The following is an 11,085-nucleotide window of genomic DNA, read 5'->3' as shown; positions in this document are numbered from 1 at the left end:
CACATAATTGTATTGATTTCTCAAATGAATTTTTTTTCTGATACAGCACCAAAAATATAAATGATATGGCCAGTTTTTGGTGAATAAAAATGTAAGTTAAGCTGAGTCAACTGTTGTTTTTCTTTGTAATGTACATTACTATGTTTTATAGTTTACTATCTATTTTTAAATTGATATTTTCACTTCATATTGACATGATAAATAAATAAATAAATAAATAGTAAATGACTAGTTAGCTCTAGAGATAAAGCTGCCGTGTTGTTTGGTAGAGAGAGAGAGAGAGAGAGAGAGAGAGAGAGAGAGAGAGAGAGAGAGAGAGAGAGAGAGAGAGAGAGATATGATGTTTGACTGGCCCATAAACAAGTTGTGTAATCTGAACCACAAAGCTGTTATCAACACTGTCTTATCAGTAAATGTCCTGGTTTCAATTTATAAACCTTCCACAAGAAACATGTATTTTCAGTAGTTTTCAAATCCATCCAAGATAGATCTGCAAGAAGTTGACATTAAAAATTACAAGAATATCAAGTATAACCAATAATGTTGATCATTAACAGTCAAGTACTGACATGAAATGTCCTGCTTTCTCAATGATGGCTTTGGCTTGTAATTGAGGAAGTCTAAATGAATTGCTCACAATAGGATTCCATTTATTTGTATACACATGTCAAGTAAACATACATCCATTTGATAAAAAAGATCTGAAAAAGTAAAATTACAGAAGTCTTAAATATGCAATGAACATCAATTTGCAATTTGTTTGGTACTCAGCCCCAAATATCATGGGACCATATAATTTAAGTTAATGCTTTGAAAACAACTCTTGACGTCACAGGAAAGAGAGCTGCAGTTAGGACAAATCCTGCTTCCACACAAACTCTGCCTTGTATGGAGGTCCCATGTCACAGCTGGCAGCACAGGTAAACACAGCCAGTGTTCCCCAGTCCACACTCCGCTCACAACTGTCAAGTCCAAGGTGGTTCAGGAGTTGAGGGAGAATCTGAAAACAGAAAAAAAATCCACAACTTCAATTGTGGGCAAGGTGAGAATGTATTACTGCAAATATTACAGCTGCAGAATTTATGTATATCAAGGGTGTCTGAAGCAGACTGAGCTCGGAATCTCCCACAGCATTGGTGATGCTGCAGGATGGGGGACAATTCTTTATATCACAGTAGGGGGTAAGAACTAAACTGCCTATTAAAGGGGTTGGAGTGAGGGTGAGACAGCAGTGTAGCCCTCAACACACAAATACCTGTATATACTTACTGACTTGCAGCAAACTTTACACATAATTTCAAATCTTTATGAAACTACTCCTTACTGACAATACCCGCAAAATGATGAAAGGAGAAAAGTTTATCACTTACTGCATTTTCAATGTTATTACAATAAAACTGCAACATGAAATTGATGATTTCATTTATTACTTCTTTACTACTAACACTATTCGCAACACATTTTGCAGACAGTATCCACCTATGCTGCTGAATGTACCTGGAAAAATATGTCATTGTATGACACACACAGTTCAGGGGATAAATTTCATACCATGACCTATGTGGAAATAAGACTGCAAGGCGAAATTTGCAAGAGATACAAGTAAAATAACTGAACGAATACATGTGAAATAGTTTAAACATATGTTGAATATGCGTGTGCAGACAAAGCCACAGGCAAAAAGTTCATCTCACACCTGTGGAATGATTTCAACTAAATTTGGTGCACATATTAGTTATGATAAGGGCAGAAATACTGTGGGTAAGATCCCACAGCCTCCTGTTCAGGTGGAAGTGGTAAAGTGGTGAGGGAAGGAGATGGACGGACAGAGAGGGGGGCAGAGGAGGTGAAAACCACAGGTGGGTGTGGCAGGAGGAGGCGGACAACACAGTTAGGTCTGCCAGAATGAGGCAGACACAGGTGCGTCTGCCCGTAGACAGACGGACGCAGCTGAGCGGTAGGAAGAGACTGACACGGGGAACACAGGAAGGCAACATGACACTGGCTCACTGAGGCAGAAATACTGGCAATGACAAATGCCTTGGACTATATGTTATTCCGAAACATTTGTTCACATTGTGAAGAACCAATGTTAACAATGGAACAGTATACTAGGATAGTCACTCGACAGATAAACCTAAATTTATGTTTCCCACCATACTAATCCTCTGACTGACATCGTCATCGGTACTCTACTTTGTCAACTGCCTCCAGTAAACAGTCTTAATCTCGAAATTGCCAGGGCATCAAAACAAAGTGCAGAGAATGATAAAAGAGGTGTGATTGTCAAAGGCCTTCACACTGGATAATCAGCTGCAGCTGCAATTCACTTCTTTACATATGCCATACCTCTAGTTTATAATATATTGCTTCAGAACAGTTAAACCAAAATTGCAGTGTACTTTTGAGGAAGCACCTCCAGAAAGACACATTGTGAGGAACCTCCAAAGTTGGCAAAAAAGCTCAAGTGCTGATTTTTGGAGAGTCCGAAGCAATCATTGCCATAGTTGGTGAAGATTATACTTATAAGCAAGCTGACAATACTTAAACTTTAGCAGGGAGGATCTTTGGTACAATTCCTACATGCTGGAAGTACTGATAAGGAGAAATGACCATTGTCCAGCACATAATCATGGTTGCCACAAGTTTCCCAAGTAAAATTCCCTAATATTTCAGAGATTTCCAGACAAGTTTTAGCATTGTCCCATGACTAATTTTGAGATCTCATGGGTAAGTAAAGCCATACATTGACAAAAAAGGCTTTTGTATCTCCCTCCCATGTGAGCCAAAATCTCAAGTACTAACATCAACATCTCTTGTAATGAACTATGTTTAGATGTAGAAAGCAAGCCAAATGGTATATGACCACAGTTGTTATTTTATTTCAATAAAACTATACACATTTGGTGACAAAAATATGAATTTCCTTGGAGCTGCAAGACAGATTTAAAACACCTTCACCAATTTCAGAAATAACCCCAGAAAATAGTAGATCTCTTGAAGGCAGTGTATAAGGCAGGGAAGAGTTGTATAAACCAACACTACAGGTGACCACCAATAAAATGTTGGTTCTACTATGTTTGTTACTGTCAGTTATTACCCACTATGTTATGTCTATTATTTTACAGGTATTGTGTGATTTTTCTTTTCAGAAATATAAGAGTACATAGCTTACAAACCGCTGGCGACTTCCACAACTTTCTTCTTCTTATCACCCATACTTTCTAATATATAAATTGTTTTCCCACTGCCAAAATGTAATAAAATATATAAAATTTCTATAAAACACCACACTGCACAATGAACTTGCAGTGAGAAGGTCACAGTTCTGAAATCCACTGCCAAAGGCCTCTGGCCTGCCGAGGAGCACCGCTGTCCTGGGTCCTTGGATAAGCCATGAAAATCCACCGTATTATGCCAGACATAAATAGACCTGGCTTGTGGGCAGACCAGTGAGACTAGGCCCAATGGGCAGGGCATACACATTAGTGGGAAACAGTGGACTTCAGATTGACAGACCCAGTCCGTTAGAGATACCCACAAAATGGCCTGTGGTTATGGCCTCTTGTGGAATACCACTCATGTGGCCAGCTATTCACTTGTCACAGACATCAAGTTTCTGAAATGAGACCGCAATGATTAATCCATACATAAGCTAACTTGCACAAGTGCTTTGAGAATCAATAATAATGAGGATAGGTAGCAACTCACCGTAAAGATGATTGCTGGACCACAGACAGGCACATAGAAAAGACAACAACGCTCTCACAACTAAATTTCTGGCCATAGCTTTTGCAATAAGACAAGAGCCACACACACATTCACATACAACTTGTGCACACATGACCGCCGTCTCCAGTTGCTGCTGCTTTGAGAATCAGATCCAAACAAACCATTCCTCACACCTACATGCCTCTCAGCAGCTGCTAGGCTAGTGGCAATGTTGTGACTTGCCGATCTCTCAAAAGTGCCGCCGCACCACCTAAGCAGCCTGCCAGCCAGCGGCTGCTAGACTTGGACACAGTGCTGATTTGACTGTTACAGTGTATACATGTCTTATTTTGTTTACTTGATCTGTGATTTACATATATTGTGTCATCCTTGAAATATATTTGTTCAACTTGACGTTATAACAATTGGCGACGAGGTAGTGAATTTTTCTTTTTCATCGTTGACCCGCAGGTTTCCGTGGCTACTTTAGAGCAACTATTGCCAGGTCTCATTGAACAGCAAATGCTTCTCACATCGGCGATTCGTGATTTCATCGCGGCATCCAATGCGGGGCATCTATTGTTGTTGTCATCTATACCTCCTTTTCCTCCTTACGAAGAGATGGCGGAAGACTGGTCTGATTACGAAAAACATCTTCGACAGCACTTCTTGGCATTTCATGTCTCGGACGAACAAAACATGTAAGTCTCTGTTCCTTTCATGGATTTCACCTTAAACGTATTGGCTGTTGTTGCAATTGGCTCCTTTCACAGATCCTGCATCTTTGTCCTTTGCTGAAATGTGCTCACTTCTGTCCGTATATTTTCAAAAGCATACGTATGTGGTAGCCTCTTGTGTTGCCTTTTATTGTTGTCAAAACCAACCAAATCAATCCTATCGCGCTTGGGCTGCAGAACTTCACGGCCTCAGTAGAAAAGGTTAATTTGTTACTGATGTTCACAAAGAATCCTACGCCGATTCCGGCCTCAGTATAAAAGGTTAATTTGCTACTGATGTTCACAAAGCACCCTACGCCGATTCTATGTTACAGGATGCTATTGTCCGGTCGGTGCCCGACAAAGATGTTGGGGAATGTGCCCTTCAGTTGGCAAATCCGACTCTAGATGAAGTCCTATCCATCGCGCAGTCTTTTGAAATTTCTCGCGCCGCTGGAGCGCCAATAAAGGCATGGGGTGACGTCGGGGAAGTCCAACCTCTGTGCGCTGTTGACGAAGCGTGCAGCGTATCCGCACTGGCCGACGTAGCCACAGTATGCTCTCAACTGCAGCCTCGACCTAATCGTAAACAAACCTCTAAGAAACTGCAGCAAAACCCCCGGCAACTTCCTTCATGTCCGCAGTGTTTTATGAAACATTCACGAGAGGATTGTCCCCAATGTTGGGCCGTGTGTCACAAATGCAAAAAGAAGGGTCATGTGTCATCCGCTTGCAAATCAGATGGCATACCTGATGTTCATGAACGTGACGCTGATTCTGCTTCTGTGTTGTCTGTCAATGGTACTTCTTCCCTTTCAGGGAAGTTATTCCTCACTGTCCAAATACTTGGTTGGGATGTTCGCATGCAGGTGGATACTGGTTCTGCTGCCACTATCATCAATTCTCAGATGTATCTTCAGTTGGGTTCTCCAATCCTATCACCTGTCACTAGGCAATTATGGACGTACAATAAACAGAAGATTTCTCTCTTGGGACAATTTGATGCTGAGGTATCTTACAAATCCATCATTCGCACTGTTCCCCATATTTGTGGTCGACCATAGTAACACAGAGAATCTTTTTGGTTTTGATGCCTTTCGCGTTTTTGGGTTCTCCATAGATGACTGTCAATATCGTCTCTGATGCTATTCCTTATGCTCAATTGGATTCCTTGTCGATGACATTTTCGTCCCTTTTTTCTCCTGGGTTAGGCCGTACAAACGACTTTGGAGCTCATATCACGCTTAAACCCACTGCTCAGCCTAACAGAGGAAGGGAAGAGGCTGAGACATGGGGGGAAGGGTTGGGGGGAGGATGGGGTATGGGGAAGGATGGAAAGATGTGGAAAAGGAAGGTATGCAGCCCGGAAAGGAAAGAGAGCCACAATAGCTTGGGGTCTTGGCTCGCCACGCACGTATCCACAAAAGAGTTGTGGATCCCCTGTGGGATCTGATTTTGATACAGGCCTTACTGGCTGAAAGCTATATTTCTGACAGTCTTTTTTTTGTGCCTATCTGCGACTCAGCATCCCCGCTATATGTGAATAGCAACTATTCTTTTCATAATATTGTCACATTCCATACTGGATTTTCCTTTGTTTAGCTTTCCTACAACCTACAACATTTGGCTCTGTCAGTTGCTGGTGGGTGGTTGACTGCTAGTCTGATTTGTCCCGGGAAGTGAGGGGGGGGGGGAGGGGAGGGGAGGGGGGAGGGGGTAGGGGGGGATGGGCTCCTTGGCAGGTGACTTCTTGTCTAACAGCACTGGAGGAGGAGGAGGAGGAGGAGGAGGAGGAGGCGGCATCTCCGGCTACGCCCATGGAGTGATTACCAACAGTTTTGTGGGTGTGGGGGTTGAGGGAGCTGGTGTCCCCTCCCTTAACAAAAAATAGAGACTGGCCAGCTGCTAGGGCCAGGAGTTGCTGTTGGAGATGTTGTCGTTACGTTGGGTGGGTATTATGTCACAACTTTTGCAAAGTTTGACATCATATCAATAGGTTGGAGTCATCCAACCATTTTCTTAGCATCTTGATAAGATGAGGATGAAGTGTTTTGTATTCCTTGATTTTCTTCTCCCTCATCAAAACTCAACTTGGCAGCACATGAGGGGAAGGGTGCTCTGGGAGGGGGGGGGGGGGGGGGAGATATTGTAAAGGCTTCTGTCATGTGTTGTCCTGCCACTTGCCCCACGAGCACACTCACTGGTACAGCAGGAGGGCATATGTCCACGCCTATGGCACTTAAAACAGCTCATGGAAGGAGGCAAATGGTGCTTAACATCACACGTATAAGCTATGACCTTAAGTTTCTAAGGTAAAATATTTTCATTGAAGGCTAGGATGAAAGCTTCAGAGCCCACCTTATTGTCCTTAGGTCCTCTCTGGACATAAACAAAATGGACTCTACACTGCTCAAGGTTAATTTGGATTCTTGATCTTTTTGTAGCGTTAGGTCATGATTGAAGCTGACACCTTGAATCATGTTGAATCTGTTATAAGGAGGGGGAGGGGGGGGGGGGGGTAACTGGTGTAACCCTGAGCTTGTCACAGGTGGCATTCAATTTTTTGATCAACAGAGATCCATTTCTCATCTTCTCTACTCCAGCAACTTCTCTGGATCGATCCTCAATATTTTCAATGAAGAAGAGTGACTTTGTTGCAAAGATACTCCATCTATTCTGAAGCATACCAAGAATTGAGTGATTTGTCCACCTCCATTTCTCATAGCCAGACACTCACTCGTGCAATGGTGTGATCAAACACGGAAACATAATGGGATTATATGGCTCTGCACTAAAATCTTGCTCTCTATCTGCTGAGACAGCTGGCACAGCCACCAGTATGGGTGAGTCTGATTCATTCCACTGTGGACTGTCCGCCCTAATGGCACTCACTCTGATTGGAGGCTCTCCACACAGCACCACTCTGGCACAGCAAAGGCTACAAGTAGCTCTGAGTCCCAGTGGCCAAGACTGGACAAGCACCTACTCCTTGGCACACCTGCGAAGGTAATAACTTAGGTAACATCAGTGCAATTTCTGTGTTGTCAGGGTCTACAATTGTGGTGTACATGCCGAGCCCTCCCCAACAACAGATTGGCTACCACACTGGCTTTTTGACAAGAACAGAAATCCATTCCAATAGTAAGTACAACAGATCACAGCGCATGGTGAAACCATGTAAGGTGCCCTTCCCCAATTGGCCTACACTTCAGTGAATTTGGCAAAGTGGATGTCAAACTTTAAAATGCAACCAAAAATAACTAAGCCAAAAAGGTCGAGTGGAAGGTTATGAAACAAGAGGAATAATAATGGTGGAAGTTTCAACATAAAAGCTCCATAAGGTATAAGACTCGTTTTTATCACCTCTGGAGTGGAGTGGAGTGGAGGGGAGGGGGGAGGAAGGAAGAAGGGAAGTGACATAATAGCGACATTGCTGTGTGCCCAGTTTTCCTTTGACAGAGCACATGTTTTCTCATGTGGAGATGGAATAAACATGAATACAGCCATTTTGTTTGCACTGGATGACCTTTGTACATTTTTTCCACCTGAAGTGTGGACTGCAGCATCGAACTTTTTCCAGACATTGCTCTTCCTCTACTAGAGCACAAATGCAACTCTATATACTGCAGGAATTTTCAACTTACACTCTACACAATCTTATGAAACACATATGAGTTAGAGGCCATTTGATGCTGACAATCTGTCACTTCACTCTGTCAGTGCTACTTCACAACAGCACGATTATGACTGCAACTTCTGTACTAAGCGATGACTATCATCTCCCCAAAGTGCTTCAGTATGAGAGCATTTGGGCATGCATAATTTCCTGGAAATGTAGTGCGTGCAACAAGCACACTGCTTCCCACCATCAGTGGGAAACTTTGCGCTTTTTAGTGGGAGACAGGCAATTGGGACTCATGTGTATTTCACTGTGTAATGTGTTGAGGTTATGCTGTGAACTGATTTGTGTGCAACAATGTCTACTGACTCCAAAGGAAGCACACTTCAATGTACGGATAGCCACAGACAAAGAAAAGTCTGTGCAGAATGTTGCTTCTAAAGATTTCTGAATAAAAATTTTAGATGTGATGCTCTGAACATCAAGTATTTAATAGAATGTATCTGATCAAATTACTGTCAGGAATAAGACACCGCAAGTTTCAGAAATAATAACTGAAATCCTTTGTTCTGAAATGCAAAATAAATAGTTCAAACTGGTATATAAGTCAACGGTTACTAGCTAGCAAAATGTTATTTCCAGCCTTCTCACTGCAGTTTTTCAAGCAGAAAAACTAAAGTCTTGCTGTGAACTACTCTTGAAATTTGCAAACAAAACATTGTCACTTTGAATTTCCCGTACTGGTGCATTTGCTATTTAGACACTACTTTTTTTCTACAAATGCTTTTGCATTTTCTTTTTCAGTCACCTTTTCATCTCAATGCTGCACAAGCTTCCAAGCAAAGAAGGATGATGATGATAATGGTGATTGGTTTGTGGGGCACTCAATTGTGCAGTTATCAGCACCCATACAAATCCCCAATCTTTACACAGTTCAATCTCGGGAGGTTCACAAATGATGATGAAATTAAGGACAACACAAACACCCAGTCCCCAGGCACAGAAAATCCCCAACCCAACTGGGAATTTAACCTGGGACCCCGTGATACAGAGGCAGTAACACTAGCCACTAGACCACAAGCTGCAGACAAGCAAAGAAGGGGATATGTAGCAGATTGCCTATCTGGAATGAGGCAACGCATGGACATGAGAATATCCTTGCTTACTGGTGTTCTTTCCACCAATTTTTGTGTGCGCCCCTGTATGTCTGTGACTGCACTTGAGAAAAGGGACATTGTGTGGACATGCCTTTAGACTTATGCTTGCTCTATTGATGATATTTGTTTTATGTGCATTAAGCCATGATCCAAAACATAATTCTCTGTCTAACATTTTGTCTTCCAATATGGGAGACATCATCAGAGACTCCAATGAATTATGAAACAGTTACAGTCAGGAATAAGCTCAACAAGCTGAACTATTTATACACATCCATGCAACAGTGGGCTTGTGATATCAGACCACTGCCCAAGGTTGCAGAGTCATGCCCGTGTATACTGTGGAGCTTATAGTGGGGCAGAGTTTAACAGAAAAGAAAAAGGATTAAAATTAGACAAGTTGTGGACCTTAGGATTACATAAAATAAGCAGTGCCAACTCTTCCTTGATACAAGCCCCGTAACATACTAGTGAGACACCATGATTTTAGGCAGTGGTCTGATGTCACAAATCAATCATAGCATAGATACATATAATCAGTTTGTCTTCCTGAGTTTCAGACTAACTGCTTTCTAAGTTGTTAAAACCTCTGATGATGTCTCCAGCTTTGGAAGATGAAATGTCAGTCAGAGAATTATGTCTTGGACCACTTTCTCCTACCTCATTTCTAGCCTCCAGTGCACATGTGTACACTTAATAACTGACACATACCTGAAACTCAAACTTCCTGTCTGCTCCACAATACTGACAGGGTGGTACCGTCAAAGGGTCTGCCACACTTGCAATCCACAGTGGCTCCCCACCCCTGTCGTAGCGAAGCACTTGGCGTGGATGCCGATTTGTACATTTCTTGAAGTGGTGGAAAGTTCGGTCATCCGATTGCTCAGATCTTGCCATACGTAGGAGGTCTTCATCCACCTGACTGTTACCTGCACAACAGTCATTCATTTAAGCCAGATTCCAGTTTACTTCCAGCCAGTAAAATGTACACGTGTGTGTGTGTGTGTGTGGAAATGGAAAGCTGCAAAAACAATTAAATACAAATATAATTGATCCCAGGCTCAGTTTCAAAATTGACTACCTATTCTTTGGTAATCAAGATATTCACAAAGTACTTTTGGCTATAAAAGATAAATAACCTCACCAGGAAAAACATTAGTTATCCCCTTAAAAGAAAACAATGGTCATTTTGGAGAGTTGTAGACATAGTAGAATTGGTACCAGGCGATTCTGTGACCCTCCACTGTGAAAGTAAAACATGGCAGTCAAGTGGTGTGTATGTACCAGTCAGATGCATGAAATCAGCACAGTAAGAGGCAGTCATGATACAGTCACACAAAGGAGCTATTGTACTTGGACGTGCCTACAATCACATCATGAAGGAACCTGCCCAATGTGTTGGTGTATTGACGTGGTCTATCCTTCGTGCGTAGAAGGAATGGTGTAATACTGTCACAGTGAAAGAACATTGGTTGTAAAAAAGAATCCTATCTGATTGGGATTGAAGACAAGTGCTGTGTCTTGTTAGTGACAACTGGTTTCAAATCCAGCTGGAACTGCTGCTGTCAATGGATACACAGTCTATCTCAACTACTTTCTGATTGAACATTCCTACGGGAACTGCATGCAAAGGACATTAGGAGTTTGGAACGTCACAGAAAGCCACTGCCCATAGTCACACAAGAAGCTGCAGGTCCTCAGTGGACCAAACAATACAGAAACTGGACAATATCTGACTGGAGGTATGTAGAATGGTCTGAGGAGATTCGATCTGTCCTATTTTCAAATCATACAAGGTGATGAGAACCTGAGTTGAGGCCTTTTTCAAGGCTAGAGGCAATGTTAAATGACACACCAGCCTAAAGACTGTGCCATCATTTCA

The 11,085-nt window shown here is 42.3% G+C and overlaps 1 protein-coding gene across 1 annotated transcript in view; it reads right to left on the bottom strand.

Moving 5' to 3' along the window:
* Positions 1–625: 625 nt before the first annotated feature.
* Positions 626–11,085, bottom strand: part of LOC126278768 (programmed cell death protein 2-like) — a 43,535-nt gene continuing 33,075 nt past the window's right edge. Inside the window, exons 3-4 of the mRNA XM_049979045.1 lie at positions 9,915–10,132; positions 626–1,000 (exon numbers count right to left, since the gene is read on the bottom strand). Coding sequence (XP_049835002.1) covers positions 851–1,000; positions 9,915–10,132 — 368 coding nt within the window. The 3' untranslated portion in view covers positions 626–850. The remainder of the gene's footprint in view (positions 1,001–9,914; positions 10,133–11,085) is intronic.

This window comes from Schistocerca gregaria, chromosome 6 (genome assembly GCF_023897955.1).
Source record: "Schistocerca gregaria isolate iqSchGreg1 chromosome 6, iqSchGreg1.2, whole genome shotgun sequence".
Lineage (NCBI taxonomy): Eukaryota > Metazoa > Arthropoda > Insecta > Orthoptera > Acrididae > Schistocerca > Schistocerca gregaria.
Note: the sequence above shows the minus strand (reverse complement) of the source record. Positions and strands in the feature narration are given on the sequence as shown.